Genomic DNA, 21,365 nt, shown 5'->3' on the forward strand with positions numbered 1-21,365 from the left:
AAAAAAAAACAATATCAATAATGTACAAATATATATGGACTATTGGAGTATACTCTGTTTCTCTGTTTTGCAATATTTTATTTATAACGACAAGCAGGTCTAAGATTAAATAAAAGATTGTAGAAGAAGAACGTCAGTAGTAAAATGTTTGTGGTCCAGAAAACGTGAGTTATTGTAGTTCATAAATTTTTTTTTTTTTTTTTGTTCTTCTTCCTTGATTTCAGAGCTTTTATAGATTTTTCCCTGCACTACTACAAAGAAGAAATAAAAAAAAAAAAACTATATTTACGCGTTACAACAATGTTAGATCAACACCAATTTTTTCAGCTGCAGTTATCCAATCTTCGTTTGTTTCCCAGCATCGTTTCATGATTTGCAAACCCTTTCGGGCATTTATATTTCCCATTTGACCCAAATTTTGGAATCTCTGTTCAAAAAACTGTTGCATTTCTGGACGCAAAACCTCACACCCTGCAGTGAATAAACAAAAGATACAGCATATGTCAGCTGGGGATCGTGACTCAATATGCAATTTCGCTAACTCCCCTATGCCATTAGCTAAATCTTGTACAAGGTTCGATTCTCTGGGAACTAAAAGAACTCGTCGATACAAGTGTATCAATCCAGCATCACAGAATATTTTATTTGTAAACCGTAAAATATCATTTTCTTTAATAAGGGTAACCGTTTCTTCTGGTAAATCTTTAGCTGACAGTGGCTGCCCTTTTCCAGAATTTAACTCTATAATTTTCTCATGACTTTGTAAAATAGATTTTTCGTCCTTTCTTTGTGTTTCTATTAAGGCCTCCTTGACTTCAAGAGCTTTGTAAACTATACTCAAAGGCAAATTGGCAGCACTTGCCTTTGCTTTCCCCAAATGTGCGTTTGTTTCTCGTACAAGCATGGTGATCTTGGTAAAATGTGGGAGAAATTTTATATTGAACCCCATCAAATAATCAATAGTTTTCTTTGGGTATTGGGTTTCATCTTCCATCTTATCAATTTCATGCAACATGGTCAAAGACTCCAACGGCTCGTATGTGCTTAAATCATTAGAAGTTAGCAAGTAATCGTGTGAATCCGTTGTTGAAGAAAGGGCCCCAATGACATCAGTATACACAAACCACCTCATTAAAAAGAACGTCATATCACCTTCCGTTCCTGCTTCTGGTCCCCTTTTATGAGGGGTGTTTGAACGTGCTTTGATAATTTGTCTTGCCCCAATATTGTGAGCACGGTGGCGGCTAAAGTCTTTGGAGTTGAAAACTTCATAACAAGAAAGTAATAATGCTGTGGCCAACGCTTCATCCGAGGTTGCCTTGGATTCATCCTTTAATAACTGTAGTAGTTCTGTACAGGATCTTGACAACAATTGATCAATTACAATATCTGGAGTGTCGTCTGCGCCAATTAAAGAAGACCTCAATTTTGCTGAAAAGGCTAACAATGTGTTCAAAATAGCAGGATATTCCATGGCCATTTGAGTTAGTAAAATTTTATAAGGATTGTCTTTGTAGATGCTTGATGGTGCGGGAACTAGGTTTTGAGAAGCCACAGTTACCCAGAAATGCATTAGGTTACGGTAAAATGGAACATTAAGAAGTAGCGTTGGTAATGGTGTTAACAGCGGCGGAATCGAGTCCCAAATATCTTCCAGTGTGGGAGATCCGTTTATCGAACTATACACCAGTCGCATGGGGAACGTGTCACCTATTAAATTGCTTTGATCATTTGGTAAATATTTCTCAATTCGGGAAATATCTTCTGAATAATTATTCAAAAATGACGTGGCCAGAGATTCCGAGTCACTGCCGTACCGAGTAACCCCCATGTACTTTTGTGGGTTCAGAATATATGTGCTGAAAATGTCAGAGTTTTGCAATTGGAATTGCTGCCCGCCAAAGTCTGCTAATGCATTTGTTAAATTCTCCATCCCACTATTTAATTCTGGGAAAATGTCAGTTAATGCCATGTGGGAGTCTTTTCTTTTGATTTCTGGATCAACGATACCATCAATTTCTGCAATTTTTCTTTTTGCGTTCCTGTGGGGTGCAGGTGGGTCAATGTGTGAAGAGACTGATTCGGAAGGTGACTGTGGGGATTTTATTGAGTCTGTGTTAAATTCATGTAAAATAAAAGTTAAGCCAGTATCTCCCTTTGAGTTAGAATTGTTGGAAATTGGTATATTTAATGAGGTGGATGTCTCAATGGGGAAATCGTTTACTGTTGCTTGAGCTTCTTTCTTTACCAATGATAGTTGTTTTCTTTTATTGATATCTTTATAGGGTCGTCCACCCCAAGTTAATTTGAGCGAATAATCACAAATTGCATTGGTTTTAAAACAGTATGAACATATAGGTTTGTTTTCATCACATTTAATTTTTGATCTTTTGCAATTATGGCATCCGTTACGACTTCGACGGATTATCTTCTTCTTTTCCTCCATTTTTTGACAAATCAACTAGTGTCTTCTAGTATAGTCTTGAAAGTAAAAATAGCAATACCCAATGAGAAATTTATTAAAAGAAGGAAAACAAGAAAAAGTAAAAAAATTGTTGTAATTATATATTAGAAGGGAAGAGAAGAGAAGAGAAATGAACTATTAATGAAAAATAGAATGTTAAACCCCAAATTAGATAAAGTTAAACAAGAAAACTAAAAAAAAAAAAAAACAAGGTAGGCGCTAAACTACTTAGAAAAAAAAAAAAAAAAATAAGAAAAATAAGAATAATTTTAGAATGCACGTTTTATTATCTAGCCTCGAAATAACCGGTCCGGATCTTTGTAATTTCCGCCTATATCGCCACGCACCCCTAGTATAACTGCTTTTTAAAACTTTGAATTATAATTAGATGATAGAATATGTGATTCTGTAATGATAATCAACAAACTTATATTAGCTTCTAGTTTAAAGCATACTTTGCATGTTCATACCTTATAATACCTTATAGGAGCTAGCGGCATAAATTTGTGCTGGCATTTTCTTTAGCAAATTAGATGGTTAGGAAATCAACCTTATGCCTGAAAGTTAAAATACCTTTATTAGCAGTTTTACATCTAAAACCCGTCTCGATTGATCAAAACAAAGAGAAGTCAATTTGTCTTAACTATACATCTGTTAAATGTATATTAAACTCCTAAATATCTAACAACCCACCTGGTTTCTGCTCTCTATTTTGTTGAACTGCCTTTTGGCCATAGAATATAAAAAGCAATTTTTCATATAATCTAAATAGATAGCCAGCAGCAATCAATAGACCACCGCCAATTGTAGCCAACTTAGCAATGAACTGAAAGAATGGGATTCTTTTCTCACGAATGACAAGCTTTATTGGTTCAAAATCATACAAGAAATATATTCCCGGGATCCCATCTGGCCTGTGGGTAGATTGATCAACTTTAATAACATGCTGATTCTCGGTTAATGAGTATTGGTTGGTGTCAATTTCTAATCCCAATTGCTCATATAATGTGGGGACCACTTTTGCATAGTACATGTAGGTTTGTAATCTTTCTTCAGTAATCTTACCTGTTGCATCTAAAGGATTATTCAAATATGGATAGAATTCCCCAAATGAAAATTCCTGTATGACATGGGAAAAATTTAGGGACTCGAATGGGACATGCAGTCTGTCTCTATATCCAAATCCCTTACCAGTAATTCTAAAATCTCCACGTACTTGATTCACTGGAATAGAACCAAAAATATGACAAGCAGGAGCTCCTTCATTGACTCTTGCACCTTCACTTCTAAATTCAGCCCTTAAACTCTCTTGCATAACTTCATCCAAATCTGGTGTCTCATGGAAATCATTTGGGTTATTAATTTTGAATGAATCAGGAACGAAAAAGTGGATCCCTTCAAAATTCAATGTCTCTCCTGCCAAATACGTGTCGTGGGTGATATCTTCAACATTGGTATGAATAAACTGACAAGGCATAGCCACTATCATGTCAATATTAATAGTCAAATCGGAACGGATTTGATCGTCTACTGTGAACTGACGATCCACGTATCCGCCAATATATCCACCAATTTCAATCCATAGTATTAACAATCCACAAAAGTATGTCACTAAAGTCGAGAGTCCACCTCTCTGTGATCTCACTTGATGATGCGGATCTACTTTTGGAAAGGCATCGAATGTTTTAACTTTTTGGGCAAACGAATCCATTGACTGGTTGAAGTTGAAGTAGTTGGTTTACTAAGTAGGAGACGTTGTTGTATTAACACGACACAATGTTCTGGATTGGTATCTTTTTTCTTTTTTTTTTTTTTTTGGAGAGAATTAATATACATTTGATTGTGGACTGCATGTAGGAACTGGTTCTGGTTCTATTCTTCATTCCAGTTCTCTTGTTTTTTCTGGTCCGGTTACAGGTGAGAGGCAACAGTTTTTAACAAACAGGGACCCCCCGCCCATTTATCAAAGCAAATAATAATCTTTTCTTCAGTCAACTATTGTTCCAACTTCAAATGAATTCTGGAGACGAAACCACTACTGACGATTTTGCTGAATTTTCCGATGATTTAAGGGCACAAGAGTTGCAGTCATGTAGATATATCTATCCAGATTGTGAAATAGACCTTTCATCCTTATCTGGCACAGTTAATATTAAGGTCAAAAGTGACAAAGATATAACAATACACCTACTAGAAAAAACCTCTGAGGGAACCAGACATATTGCAACTAGCACGATTTCTAACTTGTCACCTATTGTGTTGAGTTTTCAATTAAATTCAGATTATCCCTTTGAAGCACCACCGGAGATCAAAGTGGCTTGTGCCTGGATAGCCACCTCAAAAATTGATATGTTGACAAACTCCCTTTATAATATCTGGAAAGAGTATAAAGATCAAGTACTTTTTAATTTAATAGATCATTTGCAGGATCAGGTCCAGAACCACTTGGATGAGTTGATACCGACCCCGCTAGACATTTTTGACATGGAAGAGTATTACAACCTAGTTGATTTCAATATTCAGGCCGAAATAGAAGAGTTCAATTTACAAACATATACATGTGACATATGCCAGAAAGCTCGAAGTGGTGTGAATTGTACAAAATTTGATGAATGTGGACATGTATTTTGCAACAACTGTCTAGCAGAATATTTCGAATCTTGCATTGAATCTGGCGATATTGATAAGGTACATTGTCCAGACTTTGAGTGTACTAAAAAGTATCTCGATAAAAAGAAGAAATTTATGGAGTTAGAAACATGGATGTACAATGACAAAAAAGTAAAAGATATGTTAAATCAGGTATTGATACCGTCAACTCCTTTGACTATGTTAACAAAAATTTTAAGCAATCCAAGCTTAGTGGATCGATATTACAGTTTGTTTAAAAAAAACCAATATGAATGGATTGGTAATCTTTTGCCTAATAGATTGGTGAAATGTCCAAGAATTGGATGTGAGGAGGTTATATTCAGAGAAGACATTGACGAAAAATTGGTTGTTTGTCCTAAATGCAAATATGCATTTTGTAATGATTGCAGGAAATCTTACCATGCAAGATTTAAGCTTTGTCTGAAAATCGATGAAAGTGGCAAGTATCTGGGCATTCCAATTGAGGATTTGGAAACGTATCCATTGTTACCACCAGATTCTTATGACAAAAAAACAATGAACGCAAAATATGGAAGAAAGAGAATAGCTAGAGCAATCGAAGAGTATCAAATGGATCAGTTGTTCCAGCAGATGTTAAGAGAAAGAAAAACCGTTGTACAATGTCCTGGTTGTTCTGTTGCCACTGAAAAGAGTGAAGGTTGCAACAAAATGAAGTGTAGTTTATGCAAAACAGATTTTTGTTTCAATTGTGGTTCTAAAATAGAAAATAACCACGACCATTTTGTTGATCCTAGCTCTCCATGCTACAAGCTTTTATTTTTTGGCATGCCTGGTACTGAAGATATATATTAACTTTGCGTACACATTATTCAGATGTAACAAGAAAAATTTGTTCAATACTTGCTAGGTTGTTTGTGAGGACGGCCATATCTGTAACATTCTCTGTATAGCCTTCTTCTCCTAAACTCGTAAACGATATCCAGATGAACAACACCTTCCATATTGTCATATATCCAACCTTGAGATTCATTATTTTTGACAATAAATAGATTTGGATTCAAAGATCTTTCGCGAATAAATTCATTTGGCTCAGTATCCAAATTCCATTTATTGACAAGCCCAAAATCAAACTTCCAATCATTTGGTGGATATACTTTGGATAAGTGATCAACTCCAGGTGGACGTTTCCCCGCAATTCTCGCTTTGTTGTTCTTGTCGTATATGGTGGTGGAATAACGATAAAATGCCCATGAATGTTTTAAAATACTCTTTATTTGTAGCTCATAGATTTCAACAATTCTAGTTTCTGGTGAGTCATCCACAATGATATCGTTACGATCAAATTGTGTAATTGTATCATTGGCATCTTTAATAATAATTTCTGGGACAGATTCTTCTTCTTTTTTGGCTTTTTCAATAGCTGCTCTGGCTTTTCTGGCCTTGCTGGCTTCAACAAGAAACTTTTTACAGTTTGGATGACATAAGATCGCTCCAGTCCATCCTCCTTGAATAAAGATCAACCGCCATGGCACATACTTTCCAACAAATAGTATGCCAAAGGTGGATAATAAGACACCATAAAAAATAAAAGTGGATAACCGTTCATCTTTAAACCCACCTGTTTCGTAGTAAAACTTTTCTGCATTATTTATACCCTTTAAAATATCTGTCGTTAAATTTTGAAAATCTCTTAAATTGATCAATAAAGCAATTTGTGATTTTCTGTGTTTAGCAACGTCATCTTTCTTTGGAGACTCTGAGTCAAGAGGCATCAGCGACGAGACAGTGACTTCTGAAGTCTCCTCTGATATTGAGTATGTAGAAGAAGCCATTTCATCACTTTCTCGTAGATATTCCTCGTTAATTAAATCTTCCACTATACTCGTTTCAGGTGTTTCAAATAAAAAGCTTAACAATGATTGGCCCCTTTTTTTTACTTTGATTAATTCTGGGTTTCTCTGTGGATGTCTGTGTACATAACCAGGGATCAAAACGCTGAATAAAACAAATATTAATGGATAGGCTAATACTAAATGGGGCCACAAACACACTGCAGTGTACAAAACTAATGCACTGATTGTTTTCGTCGGTTTTTTCCATGCGATAATATAAAGAACTTCATACTGTAAGGCAAAAAAGTTTGTCATTTTGCCAGCCATTTGCTTTACATTGGACGTCAATACTCCCAAAGACAATCCTGGTCGTTTGTTCCTTTCTGGATCATTTAATCGCTTCTCGAATATCTCTCTTTCTGGAATATCCTGTGGCAAAACTGATTTCAATAGTTTCTCAATCATTCTGTCAGCAAAATGTCCTGATTTACGCTTGTTGCCATCGCCATCATCGTCGGCGGAGGTTGGAACTGACTCAATCTGTGAAATTTGTTCATCGGTCAATTCAATTGAACCGCTGCGGCCACTGCGTCTAGAACTTAAATTGCTGGAACTGTACTTTTCAAGACTCATTTCTACTATAGTTGATGCTGTACTAATGGCAATTGCTCGTTTGCTACCTGGGTTTGACTCTGCGATACTATTTCCTTTGACAACAGCCTTATTTAAAACGTCAATAGCAAAATCTTTATACGAATTGGATGATATTGAAGATGAAATAGAAGGTGATTGCTGTAATGAATCGCTGGATTGATCTGTACTATCCATTTACAGATCTTTTTTTTTTTTCTAATATTGTGTGTGTATGGCAGTTTATATAATAACTTCCTAATAGGAAAAGGAAAATATTTATTATAATTAATGTTATTATCACTTTAACCTTTTCTTTGTCGTTGCCCGTAACTACTTTTATTATTACTCTCTGAATGTGAAAAAAAAAAAAAAAGGAAAAAGAACTTAAAATCACATTATCAAGAATCAATTCACCCGAAGAAACAAAAATTATGCGGGGCGAAAAAAAACTGCACGTGATAGATATAATATACATTGAGAAAATTAGATTTTGCTTGATAAAGATGGGCTATGTCTCTTCAGGAATTGGGTTATTTATCTCAATGGTTATTTTTCTACAGATAATATATACTAGATTGCATCATCATTATAATAATCGAATGACAAAGTAAATACATATATGCCAAGTATAGTACCTCATAATTTCTTACAAAGATGGGAAGTTTTTGTCATTAACTTCTGGTTTAGCAGCACCACCTCTGCCACCTCTCTTGGCGCCACCTCTGGCACCACCTCTTGCACCACCTCTTTTACCACCTCTAAATCCGCCTCTGGTGTTTTGAGGTTGTTCGTCACCAAAACTGGCATCAATATCTAAAAAGACCTTTTCCTTTTGGGCCTTGGATTTGACCTTCTTGGAGTGGGTGGAAGCAAAGAAAACTTCTTGTTCCTTTTCAATCTTTTCTTCACTGGTCCATTTTTCTTCAGCACCTTCATTGGCTTGTCTGAGTTTCTTGGATCCTTCTAATTCTTGTTTTGATAATTCCAATTCAGCAAGGTATTCTTGCAACGATTTCTTTGGAGTAGCGTTAGCAGATTCATCGTTTTCTTCAGCTTCAGCTTCCAATTCAGCTTCAGCATCTTCAGTACCTTCAACTTCACCTTCTAATTCTCTCTTGTCACTTTGACCCCATCCTTGTTGCAATTTCTTCTTAGAATCGGTCTTACCGGTTCTTGAATGACGATCAAATGGTTTCTTGGAATGTTTGGTGGCAGTAGATTGAGGTGGAGCAACATCTTTGTTGAAGTTCTTGTTTTTCAAAGCAGCTTCGTTACCAGTTGGTTGCTTCTTCTTCTTAGCCTTGGCAGGGTCAGCTGAAGAAGGAGCGGAATCTGATTTCTTGGAAGAGGTGTTTTTCTTGACAACTTCTCTAATTGGAGCTGAAGAAGCAGCATCCTCTTCGACATCATTACCTAATAAATCGTACAAATTCTAGGGGAAAAAAAAAGAACAACGGGTTAGTATTCTAGCGTAATATATGATGGTTCATAAAACAGAGCGTTGTGCTGGAATGGGAAAGAAAAAAATAAATCTCAAAGAAATATCTTGGAGTAATAGCCCTCACACGATCCCTTGTCTCAGTCTAAAAAAAAAGAAAAAATGATTGGAATAGCATCAAGAAATCAACAAGAATTCTATAATGACTCCCAAAAATGAAGTTTCTAAATTGACCATTGAATCTTATTTGTTGATCTCTCAATTCATGTCAAGTGGTTGTTTGGTAATTTCCAAGTTCATTGACTCTCTTAATTCATCTTCCTCCAATAAACAAATTTGGCAATTGTGGGAAACAATACACTTTCAATTGTTCCTTTTCGGAGCTTATTCCCAAGAACTTTCTTCCATTCAATGCTCTTGTTCTAAACCATTTTGATATACTCTATTCATGTTGAACATACTTTGTTTTGAAAAGACATTGTTTTACCTGGTGTTTTCTTTCCTTTCCTTTCCTTTCTTTTCAGTGCTTGGAAGCAAAAAATTTTTCTTTTCAACGAAAGAAAATTTTTTTTTTTTTTTTTTGAGCTTGAAATTTAGCAAATCTTGTAAGACAATAAAGGTTTCACCTCACTCTCTCACACACACTTTCTTTCTTTCTCTTCCATTAAAAAGATCTCTGTCATTTTTCTTGCTAGTTTAAACAATTGAAAAAATGTTTATGTGCAGGATGATAATTCAGTGCTGGGTAAATTCCTCTCTTACAGTTGCTTAAAGAATTGATATGAACTATTATACATTATTCCTACTTTCTGTTTTTTTCTTTAACGTTGTCAGAAATACTAACAAATTCTTCACCTACTCTAGTCAAAAAGGCTTTTATAGCCAAGCGCAACTCGCTGGACATACTCTTTGTAAACAATTTCAATGTCAAGTGATATAAAACAGGACAATGTTTCACAAAGTCATCATCATCCAATTCAACATATCCCTCATAAATTTCCACTATCACCGGCTTCCATGTTGAAATGTTTCGTTGCTGGTTAGTTTCATCAAGGTCTGAATACCTTTCGACAATTGTGTTGCACAATGGTACAAGATAATCCAATAAACTCTGCTTGTTTGCTGGTGATGTCTTGTCATCATCACAATACATTCTAAAAGTGATGTTAATAAACACAGCAGCAGAGGACGATTCTTGTTTCAATAAATTTGGTAACCTCTCTATTACACCAGCGTTCCATAATCTGACTCGCAAATCGTAATCATCATTAAACTTTTTAGCGAAATTGTAACTCTTGAATAACAATTTTGCCATCTTCAACAAATAATGATAAGGCACATTTTCATAAAAGTCATCGCTTTCAAATAGTTCAGACAATGATTGTATTAATAACAATTGCAACACACTTTTCACAACAATAGATGATTTATCTTTTGATTTTTTCAATCTTTCTTCAGCATCATCGATAATAGGATTCTTGCTTTCCCTGTGTTCCACTTCTTCTCCACCAATATCACTTGAACCACCTTCGCCATCTTTAGCAGTTCTATTTCTGAGTGGATCGGATGTAAACAACTCTTTAGCGGTTGTTAATTCAAACAAGTTGCTAAGAGCATCCGAAACTTTTCCCCAATGTTCATAATTAAAGTTTTGGGCATTGTCAATTAATAATGAAATCAAGCATTCGCGTCCAATACGAGCAATTGTATCGTTTTCTTGACATATACAAGATATTATCAACTCAAGATAGCCATCAAGAAAGCTGTTCAAGGCATCAAAATAATGAGTGAATAATGTCATCATGCTTTTCAAAGCTTGAATCAAAGTTGTTGATAGCCAAACTGACAATTGGTCATTAATATCATCAAGCCCAATCTCCCAGTGATTACTCAATACATGAAAGATAGGAAACAACAAGTTTTCACAAATGATTTTCCAAAATTCAAAATCAAAATACTGACCATATTTCATCAACACATCAAACAAATTAGTCAAGGCTCGTGATCTAACCTCCAACTCTTCTCCAGTCATAATAATATCATGGAAACCATACAAAACCGGGAACCACAATTTCACTAGATGCTCATTTTTTTCAATGTCAGGAACGATTGGTTTATTATCTTCGCCAGTGTTAAGAACAGTGTATTGGGCAATTTCATGGATTAGTCTGGACAATACATCTAACGATAGTAAACTGATTCTTTGGAACTTTTCGTTTTTGGCCATTACCGTGAAACAAACCACTAAATCTGAAAATGAGTCTTGGAGTCTTACTTCCTCAACATATTCTTTGTTTATCCAGTTGGCCATTTTGTAAGCTTTCATCACAATTGACTCTTTGTTCTCTTTGGCTGCAGCAGTGCAAACCCCAAATATTGTTTTCCACCCGGATTTAATTTTATCAGCTCTGGCAAGAATCATATTGTTGATGCATTCCAAAACCATATCCTTTACTTCAAGAGAATCATTGTGCAATATAACATACTCAAATGGCTTTAAAAATTCTTTTTGAAATTTAAAATGAGCCAATTCCTCGATTTCCAAAAATCTCATTGACAACTGACGCAAAGAATCCAACGCAAAAAACAGAATAGCAGGATTAGTATGACAACCAACTGCATTGAAGGTTTCACCCATGGCAGCCCAAAGCTGAGACCATTCTAAACGGATTCTACTCATATTGTAGTAACAAATATCCACAACCTTTTGTAATGAATAGGTTCTAGGGTTGGTGCTTTGACCAGAAGAATCTATTTCCTCTTGTGCTACCTCAGATAATGCTCTGACAAACTGGACAATACTTTCTCCCGATAAATTAGCACTATTTGTAAACACTTTATCAATAGCAACTTCCAACTCCGTCTTTGTCAATAAGCTAGCAGCTTCAGGAGACAATTGCTGATTGTGGAACTTGCTTGCTGCTGTTTGAGCCGGTGTTTGGGAAGAAGAAAACGACCTGAAGAAGCTACTGCTAGTTCGAGAAGTTTCCAAAGAGTTCCTAGTTACAAGTTTGGCAATGGTAACGTCTGGAATCGAATCCTGATCCACACCTTGAGCAATTAACTGTAATCGTTCCAATTGCGATATAGATGTTAAAATTTGAACCCAAGCATCACGACCCAAATGGTCACCTTCAGAAACTGCCAAATCCAACATGATGTAAATTGAATCGATGTTTTTTTGTTTCATTTCTTCGTAATTATGGAGATTCTGAAATTGAACCAAAGCACTAATAAAAGACGTTTTGGCATAATCCAAACCAAACATACACGCAATGCGAATAGATAACTTAATTCCTTCAAGACATGTTCGGCTGACATCCTCTTCATCATATTCTTTGAAAGGCGGAGTGAGTGCAGCTAATACCGACATCCACAATGTATCAAAAATCGATTTCACGTGCAACACATTGCTCGCAGCATAGAATATGCCCTCCAGATCATCTGACTTTGATTTTTTGCCCAAGTTTCTCATCAACTTTTCTGTCTTGGTTGACATTTCTTTTGATGCATGAATGTATGCTTCACGTGTAACATCTCGCCCACCAAAGAACCCTATTGATTGACCAGATGCAGGAACAGAAAGATCTCCCGCTAATAATGCTGCATGTTGTTCTGATTGTAACTTGATCTCGTCATTGAGAATTTCATCATAAATCTTTTCCAAGAATTCTCTGGGTAAATCCTTACCATCATCAATTCCAGAATTGTTCATAATAAAGCTGTCGATCGTCATTCTATTTTTAATTTGAGGGGAGTGCAAGTCAGTGTTCAACATAATAACTGAATAGGCTAAAATGTACGCTGCATCAGCATTTGTGAAAACATCGGGATTTCCCAAAACATATCTTTCAGCAAACTTTAACATAAACCTATCAATCTTCTGGGCTTCCCCAGGTAACCTGAAAGACTGTAAAAACCTTCTCATTGCATCGACAAATCCTGTTTTCTCAAATTCCATTTCATCAACAAATGCATGCATGATAGCAATGTTCTTTTCATCCCCTTCCCCAAGGTATTCTCCAATGGTAGCTTTGTCTAATCCATCTGTTGTTAAAAGAAACTTGGCAATGTCATTTGGGTCGTCAGAAGTAATAAATCCATTATCAATAAAGTAGCGCAACCCCTTTTTGGCTTTCTGATTAAATTGTCGCACACCTTCCAAATACGCCTTTTTTCTTTGCTTCTGATTTTCAAATTGCTGAGGATTATCACTCTCAGTTAAGCTATCACCATTGACAAATGAGTGGTTTCTCGAAGCGCTGATCGATGTATTTGTTGAATCTGAACGGTTTCTGAGTGACAATAACGACTTGTTATTATCATTATTATCAATAGTAAACAGTTTAGAGTTTGCATTGGTAAGACCACGTTGTGCCCATGAATACAACGAGCGCAAAAATGCCACAGCACACCCGATTGAAGTCATTTTTAATGCATACTCCAAGGGAAATTGACTATAGATCTCTGGCTCAGGTGGCCTTGAAGACATAGTTTTGCTAGTAAGATTCGAAATTTTGTTTATGTCATAAACAGATATTCCGTTTCTTCTGTTTTCACGATAGGCGTATTTTTGTTGTGGAGTGACTTCAACTCTTTGCAATGAAAGTTTGGTTAAGTAATCAATAAGCTTCTCACAGATATTTGGCATGTTACTGTCACAATCATAATTCAAATAAAACTCAATAATACATCTCGAATCATTGCATAATCGTTCAATTATCGACAATAAATAGCGCTTTTGATGAGCACTTGAAGTTTTCATTTCAGCAACGGGGAAATAGATTTCATCCCAAAAGACTGGTATTTCTCTCTTGAATTCCGCCCTCAAGTTTGAAATGATGAGCCAAAAAATTTCCAATGAAAGTTCAAAGACAGGAGCTAATGCTGAAGCGGCATTCTTCGAAAGTGCCAAATTGATATATTGTCTTACTGCGTTTACCATCCGCACATGCTCGTTGGTATTTGAAGATAAAATTATAACATCGCGACTTAAGAATATATCAATATGGTCCTTCAAAATTGTGTGGACTATGTGCAATGACAATAATTTTGATCTCACTGAATGTGATTTCATATCAATTGTGGCTGAATCTAACGACTTGATTGAAAGCTTGCACATTGCTCTGAATACTAAAAATGCATCCTTTACTGCTAAATCCTCATCCGTTTCTGTGGCAAAATTGGCTTCATTTAAGCGATCATTATCATTGATAACATCGCTCAAGTTTTCCAATCGTTTTAACGTAAGCTTCTCTTGGTCCTCCGTTTCACCAGAAGCTTCGATTTCCAAATTATCATCTGACGATGAGGATATTAATCGAGGAGTACTGTTTCTTTTACTCTTATTCTTGACAGACTCTTCAACTCTTTGGAAAATGGTTCCAATGACCTGAGTCAAAATTCCTTGAGCAACCGCTTGATTCCTGGCTGTTAATGAAAAGATGAATACATTATAAATCTGTCTAACAGCTTGTAGTAAAGATGCACCGTGACATGGCATCAAAAGAATACTATGCATCAAAGCTCTCACTACTTGCATTTCTAGTTCAGGATCAGTTCCCTCCCCTTCGAAACAAGCTGATATTACGCTCACCGAATCATCAGTTAGTTTAACCTGTTCCAAGTAATCGTCAAACTGTGCATAATCAAATAATTTGGCAAATAAATCAATTGCTTTTGATTTTAAGTTTGTGCTTGACGTATCGCAACATGCTTTTAGGGCATTAAATATAATTTGAGGATTTTTCGATTCTGGATCATTTAAAGAATCAAGGGCAGTCTGGATCAAATTCTTGAAGCTTTCATCCTTTTTCACCTCTTTTGAAGTAAGAATTGCGTCGAATGTTTTTTTAAAGATTTGTGCATTGTCGACTGTTGCATTTGATGAAATAGATAAAATCGAACTCTGACGAATATGGTTAGCAGTTGGGGTGCTCTGGACTGATACGTCCTCAGCTGGAGTCACTACTGTGTCAGGGATCGCTTCTGGTGAGTTATTGATTTTAGGTGTTCCCTTAGTATTGGCATTGGAGGTGTTGTCCGTATCAGTATTAGACTTATCACTCTCAGTGTTTTTAGGTGAATTGTTGCCATCTAAAGTAGGAACTGTATCCTCCTTTACATCTTCAATATTTGTTGTTTCCTGTACTTCGTTATCAGGTTGATGCAATTCCACTTCTGTAATTGGATCTGAGGAATCATCGGGGTTTTTATTTCCATTCAGAGTGTTATCTGTGTTAGTGTTTTCATTTTGGCCATTTTTCTCAATTGACTCTAACAGAGTCTCAATTTCATGAGGCTTCAGAGCTTCTTCTTCTTGTTCTGACATTAATTGATCTCGTCTTATTTACCACCTAGTTTTTAAAATAGTGTAGAAATAACAACAAATAAATAAAAGCCGAACGCTTGAACAATAAGAAGTTACTATATTTATGCAAATCAATTTTTATTTGTTGTTCTCATTTTTTTTTTTTTTTCTCTCACTTCTTGGTGAGAAAATGTAATATTAGTGAGTGGTGTTGGTTGTGTTGTGTTGGGCTTTTCATTGTCGTGGCAGTGAAGAGAATAAAATGAGACCAGTTTTCTTTTAAAACCACCAAAATGAGAAAAAATAGAAAAATTGGACATAAAATTCCACAAAACTAAAAAAAGCTTTGATCAATTATACACGCACATATCTAAACCACTACGAAATTCTAAAATTCACTTAAAGCAACAGCAGTAGCTTGGAAATCATCATGAGAAATTGAAATACTTACGTTTTTAACACCAGCTTTAGTAGCAGCTTTTTTGGCCTCACCATGCAAAACTACTTTAGGAGCACCATTAATGTCACGGGTGATTTCAATATCAATCAAGCTTGCTCCAGCACCTTTTGATTCAACGCCTAAGGCTTTAAAAACAGCTTCCTTTGCTGACCAAGTTCCAGTAAATGAGGCTTGTGGATGAGCAGTATTTGCACAGTATTCAATTTCATTACCAGTAAAGTTTCTTTCAATAAAGGTCTCGTTGTCCAAATTAATTGCTGACAACAATTCAACATCTACTCCAACTCCTTTTGAAGATTTGTTTAAAGTTGATAACGCTTTAGCGGTTTTTTGAGCAACTTCACCAACATAAGATTGATTCGATTGAATTGTTTTGTCACTGAATACCAACTTCTTCTTGCTTTCTTCAACACGAGCCAATGGATCCAAATAAACTGGTTGTTCCAATTCGTCACTGTATGGAGCCTTATCTTTGGCAACAAACATGGTGTTTCTGGTAATTGCATTGTGCATGTAACGGTAGGTCTTTTTGTTTCTAGCGGAAACCTTGCTAGCGTATTCTTCATAAGTGGATCTATCCAAAACAGCAAACAAGTAATCTGGATGAACAACAACTGCTTGTGCACCTTTTTGACCGAAACCAAATGATGTAACAGAAACAGCCTTAATACCATCGGTTTGAATTGATCTTGATGGGTACAATACATATTCGTATTCCTCTAAAAGTTTATCAACATTATCAGCATTTCTATTTCCTGGAACAAGACCCGTCTCAAGAATTTGAATGGCACCATTCAACATCCAAGCACCAGCAGCACCTTTTGGATGACCTGTCAAGTATTTTTGGAACACACCAAATACTGGGTTACCTTCGGATCTACCCAAGTGCTTCATCATGTTGTTGATTGTAGCTGATTCATTCTTATCGTTAGCAACAGTAGAAGTACCATGGAATGATGCAACACCAAGATCATCAATGGTTAAGTTAAAGGCAGCCAAAGACCCTCTTAATGGAGCAATTCTTGGATCAGACTTGTAGAATGAATTACCCCATTGTTTCTTGGCGTCTGAAACTTGTCTCTTTGATTCACGGTACACTTCTTCGGTTCTTTCTTTCAAAAATTCATGCATGGAAAATTCGTCACCAAATTCTTCCTTGGCCAACTCGGCTTCTTCTTGCAAGTAAGAAAGTTCTGTTTCTTCCCAGGATTTGATTTGTTCCAATCTTTTGTTCAATTGTCTTTTTCTATATTTGATGTTTAAAAGTGGAGATGGGTACTTCAAGTTTCCATGATGTTCTCTGGCAGTAGTCAAGATACCCTTACCTGGTGCTGGAACAGATCTACCAATTTTATCAGTGGCAGTAGCAGTCATGGCCAACACAGCATGGATTGGAACACCCATTTTAAGAGCTAAATCAGCAGTCATAATAACTTGAATACCAGAACCTTGAGCTTCCATGAAACCATTTCTGGTGGTCGTGGTTGGTCTGGACATTTCTTTTGGTGTTCTTCCGTGTTTGAATTCTTCAATAGAATTAGAAGTAGCATTCATGTTGGCGAATTCGTAGGACCCTTCTTCTTGGAAGTCATCGTAACCACCTACCAACACCACTTTAGCCTTACCAGACAAAATAGTTTCAATACCAATGTCAACCGATTCAACAGCAGTGGCACAAGCACCAACTGGAGTCTTGATTGGACCAGAGGAAGACAACAACAACATATTGACCCAAGCAGACATAGTGTTAATAAACGATTCTTGTAAAATATCATTTTGAACTGGTCTGTCAGCAAATCTATCTTTAAACATTCCTCTCAAAGCAGAAACACCTCCCATACCAGAACCAGAGCAATTACCAACTTCAGACACATGAACGTATTTGTAGAATTCGTATGGATCAGTGATACCAGCAGACAATAAAGCCTCAACAGTGGCAACCAACACATACAAAGTAATTGGGTCAACTTGACTAATAGTGTCTTCTGGAATACCATAGGTACGAGCGTCCCAACCGGTTGGAATTTGACCAGCAACTAATCTATCAAATCTCAAAGCTTTAGGAACGTACAAAGTTGCACCTTTCAAGATTCTGACTGTGTATTCACCGCTTTCTTCAATTTCGAAAATTTCACATTTTTCACCGTGTTCGTGTTTGTATTGCTCGGCTGTTTCTTTGGAACATTCAAATGGCTCTAAATCGTGTTGAACCACAACTTCTTGAATCATTTGTTTCTTCTTTGGGTCATAGCCATTGAACAATTCTGGCTCAATCAATCTAATACCAGAATGTTCTAAAATCTCTTCTTCGTATTTGGATTTAATATCTTTTTCGTCGATTGGAGTTTGAGTCTTGGCATCAACCCATCCAGAATATGGTTTTCCTTTCAAATTACCATTGTGATATTTAATGAACCCCATGATCCAAGCCATTTCAATAGCACCTTCCAAAGAAAATTCACCATAGGCTTCCATTTCCCATCTTGTTCTGGAGTTACCCCATGGACCAACTTCAGCAAAACCTGTCACAACAACAACATTCTCCAAGTCCAACATACCCTCCAATTCTGGAGCAATTTGTTTGATTTCATCATAAGATTTCAAAGTTGGGAAATCAAATTTCAAGTTGGCTCTAGGTTCAACCATAACCTTGGAATAGTTTGCATCGACGTTATCACCATTGACAACTTTTTGTTCGATGGCTGATTCAATAGACACGGCTCTTCTGATGTCTGCAGTTTCCAATAAATCTGTTCTCAATTTAGATGTGAAATCCTTCAAGTTTTCGATGAACTGCAAGCCACCATTCAAGTCAGCCATAACAGGTTCTTCTTGACATAATTGTACAATCTCTGGTGTCAATAATCCTAAAATATTGAAAGCCATTTCTTTTTGTGAGAAAGTTCTGACACCTAATTTTTCAATACCTTCAGCAATAATGTTGTTGGCACTCATTAAACCTGTACCTCTAGTCCACCCAATGACGGCACCACAAATGGTCAACTTGGATCCCCAGTCTTCAGAATACCATCTGTTGAATAAAGTTTCCAATGAGATTTTAGATTCGGAGTACAACCCGTCAAATCCAAACGTTCCGTGATTTGGAGATAATGGCAAAATACATTGAGCTGGTCTAGTATCTGTTGCCTTTCTGGATTTGACAGCACCCAACAATCTTAAAAGGTTTGTTAACATGATTCTGTGGGCAAATTCAGATTTAGAATCAATGTTGTCGAGACCATTACCATTTTCTGGAATAGCAGCAAATGGAATAATTGCATCCAAATCCCAGCCTAAACCGCCTTTCTTTGGCTCGTCATAAATGTATTGGACCAATGCATCAACATCTTGTTTGGATCCTTGGTTGAAGGGAACAACAATTAAGGTAGATCCAGCTGCACCGTATCTGGCATACATGTTTTGATAATACTCGGTAACTTTCTTAGAAAATCTAGAGGTTGTAACAACAACTTTGGCACCACCACTGATTAAACCTTGCAAAATTTCGGCACCAATGGAGCCAGCACCAGCACCAGTAACCAAGACATACTTGTCTCTAAAGGTTAAACCATTAATGGCAGCTGATTCCAATCCATCCAAGTAGAGAGAAGACAACTTCTTATTGTACTCCCAACCGTCTTTGGTCTTTTTCTGAATGTGCAAGAATGGAATAGTTTGAGATGGAATAGTAGACGAGACAGGTTGGATGATAGAAGTCTTATCTGGTAAAGAAGCAATTTCATCATCGGAAGAAGGAGTGCAAGGATCTTCTACTTCTTCTGTTGGTGTTGTTGGAACTGTTGCAGCTTGCAAAATGTCTTTAGTCAATTGTTCGGTTTCAATTTCCTTGGAACTTTCAACCACCTTCAATAAATCCTCATAAACTCTTTGTAACTCCAATTTACTGTCTTTGGAAGCTTGTTTGGAAATAGCCTTGTAAACTCTGGCTAAATCTTCTTGAATAGTTGGTTGACTGACTTTTGTCATAGCACCACCTTGGGCCATTTCATACACGTACTGTTCAAATTTTCTAACAGAGTCCTTTTGAGTTTCTTCGTACTCAATGTTACCCTTAGCACTGACTTTAGTCTTTGGACCAGTGATTCTCGAAACATCTTTGTAAACTGGATCTTCAGATAAAACTTGTTTACAGTTGTCAATTAATTGTTGACCCAATCTCTTGGCCAATTTATAAGTTTCACCTTTGTATTCTGGACAATGATCAATATGATATTGCATAAACTTGATTAAAGTTGGATTAGCTCTGTTCATAATTTGAATACATTGGTTAATAGTTTCTCTATCGACAGAAGTTAACTTTCCAAAAATAATGTCGAAGTACATTGACAAAACGTCTTGTCGAGCCCAATTCCAATATGAATCATAGGTTCTAGACTTTAATGCTGAGAAGGTTGGTTGGATACCCTTAGCATAAAATTCTCCATGTTCAGCTTCCCACAAATCTAACTCCTTTTGCAAAACGGCAGAAGCTTCTTTTTCCTTAATAAAAGATTTGGCTCCTTTGTTCAAGTCAACCTGTAAGTATCTTGCTAATACTTCTAATTGCTGTTTGGCTAATTTCTTGTTTTCAGCTGTCAATGCATCTAAAGCAGCACTGTCAACAACAGCACCACCACCATTTGCAGCACCTGCACCAGAAGCTGATCCTGAAGACAAGGAAATGCCAGCACTTGATGCATACTTTTGAGCAATTCCATCAAAGAAAGCTTTTGCATCAGCTTCAGCGGCCAATCTGTTGGCTGGTTCATTTGTCAAAGCCATCAACAAAACAGAGTCTTGTCTACCAGCACCCAAACCAAATCTTGATTCCAAGTATTTTCTAGCTGTAGTAATGGAAAACCCACCTGGCATCTTTGAGGACATTAATCTACTAATCAATGAAGTAGAAGTCTTTCCTAATTGGCCACTGAATGAATCTTGGAATTGTTCAGCTAATTCTTCCAATGGAGTGTCCTCTGGTTTCTCGGGAGTGGAACCAAATTCTTTACCCAAATCACCAAGAATTTCATTTTGAACAGTGGATTTACCATTAACCAAATCCTTAATTGCCTTGGTCATTGGAACTGCATCTAAAGGTTTCTTTAATTTCTGTGCAACCAAAACATGGATTAATAAGGAAGCCTTAACTGGTTCATCTGGTATAGACTCAACTGGGCCAGCACTTACAGGTGCTGGGGTCGGGGCAGCAGCTGGGGTTGGGGCAGCGGCAGTAGCAGCAGCAGCAGCAGCAGCGGGGGCTGGTGTGGCATTCTCCTCTTTCTTTGGTGTTTCCTTAGGAGCAAGATCTGCTGGATCTGGTTTGTAGTAAATCTCTTTAGCATCTTTGGAGTAACACAAAACTTGACGTTGCAAAGATAAAGCGGCATCATAAGATTCATATTTGGCTTTGATAGTTCTATTGGCCATACCAGATAAGGTTGGTGAAGGTCCAATTTCAATGATTCTTTCAGTGTTGTGCTGTTTCAAAAAGACATCCTGAGTTTCGATCCATCTAACCGGAGAAGCAAATTGATATGCTAATAATTCAGTTAACAAAGTGTGGGATAACTCTTGTTCAATTTCTGGTTTCATTGCTAATTGTAGGAAATAAAAAC

At 36.6% G+C, this 21,365-nt stretch overlaps 7 protein-coding genes across 7 annotated transcripts; 1 reads left to right on the forward strand and 6 right to left on the reverse strand. All coding sequences in view use genetic code 12, as the record gives it.

The window, feature by feature from the left end:
* Positions 1-292: 292 nt before the first annotated feature.
* CD36_84730 (fungal zinc cluster transcription factor, putative) lies at positions 293-2,446 on the reverse strand (the record flags this gene model as incomplete). The annotated part of the gene is made up of 1 exon (XM_002419340.1): positions 293-2,446. The coding sequence occupies one exon, from the start codon at positions 2,444-2,446 to the stop codon at positions 293-295; it is 2,154 nt and encodes a 717-aa protein (XP_002419385.1).
* A 691-nt stretch (positions 2,447-3,137) lies between these two features.
* Positions 3,138-4,175, reverse strand: CD36_84740 (COPii-coated vesicle-associated protein, putative; the record flags this gene model as incomplete). Its single annotated transcript, XM_002419341.1, has 1 exon — positions 3,138-4,175. The coding sequence occupies one exon, from the start codon at positions 4,173-4,175 to the stop codon at positions 3,138-3,140; it is 1,038 nt and encodes a 345-aa protein (XP_002419386.1).
* Positions 4,176-4,477: 302 nt separating this feature from the next.
* Positions 4,478-5,929, forward strand: CD36_84750 (translation termination inhibitor protein Itt1 homologue, putative; the record flags this gene model as incomplete). Its single annotated transcript, XM_002419342.1, has 1 exon — positions 4,478-5,929. One exon carries the CDS (start codon positions 4,478-4,480, stop codon positions 5,927-5,929), a length of 1,452 nt encoding a protein of 483 aa, XP_002419387.1.
* Positions 5,930-5,970: 41 nt separating this feature from the next.
* On the reverse strand, positions 5,971-7,737 carry CD36_84760 (peroxisomal integral membrane peroxin, putative; the record flags this gene model as incomplete). Its single annotated transcript, XM_002419343.1, has 1 exon — positions 5,971-7,737. The coding sequence occupies one exon, from the start codon at positions 7,735-7,737 to the stop codon at positions 5,971-5,973; it is 1,767 nt and encodes a 588-aa protein (XP_002419388.1).
* A 451-nt stretch (positions 7,738-8,188) lies between these two features.
* Positions 8,189-9,459, reverse strand: RAY38 (Ray38p homologue, putative; the record flags this gene model as incomplete). Its single annotated transcript, XM_002419344.1, has 2 exons — positions 8,189-8,974; positions 9,442-9,459. 2 exons carry the CDS (start codon positions 9,457-9,459, stop codon positions 8,189-8,191), a joined length of 804 nt encoding a protein of 267 aa, XP_002419389.1.
* A 323-nt stretch (positions 9,460-9,782) lies between these two features.
* Positions 9,783-15,311, reverse strand: CD36_84790 (guanine nucleotide exchange protein, putative; the record flags this gene model as incomplete). Its single annotated transcript, XM_002419345.1, has 1 exon — positions 9,783-15,311. One exon carries the CDS (start codon positions 15,309-15,311, stop codon positions 9,783-9,785), a length of 5,529 nt encoding a protein of 1,842 aa, XP_002419390.1.
* A 367-nt stretch (positions 15,312-15,678) lies between these two features.
* On the reverse strand, positions 15,679-21,342 carry CD36_84800 (fatty acid synthase subunit alpha (ec 2.3.1.86) [includes: acyl carrier; 3-oxoacyl-[acyl-carrier-protein] reductase (ec 1.1.1.100) (beta-ketoacyl reductase); 3-oxoacyl-[acyl-carrier-protein] synthase (ec 2.3.1.41) (beta-ketoacyl synthase)], putative; the record flags this gene model as incomplete). Its single annotated transcript, XM_002419346.1, has 1 exon — positions 15,679-21,342. One exon carries the CDS (start codon positions 21,340-21,342, stop codon positions 15,679-15,681), a length of 5,664 nt encoding a protein of 1,887 aa, XP_002419391.1.
* Positions 21,343-21,365: the final 23 nt, after the last annotated feature.

This window comes from Candida dubliniensis, chromosome 3 (assembly GCF_000026945.1).
Source record: "Candida dubliniensis CD36 chromosome 3, complete sequence".
In the NCBI taxonomy this organism is placed as follows: Eukaryota; Fungi; Ascomycota; class Pichiomycetes; order Serinales; family Debaryomycetaceae; genus Candida; species Candida dubliniensis.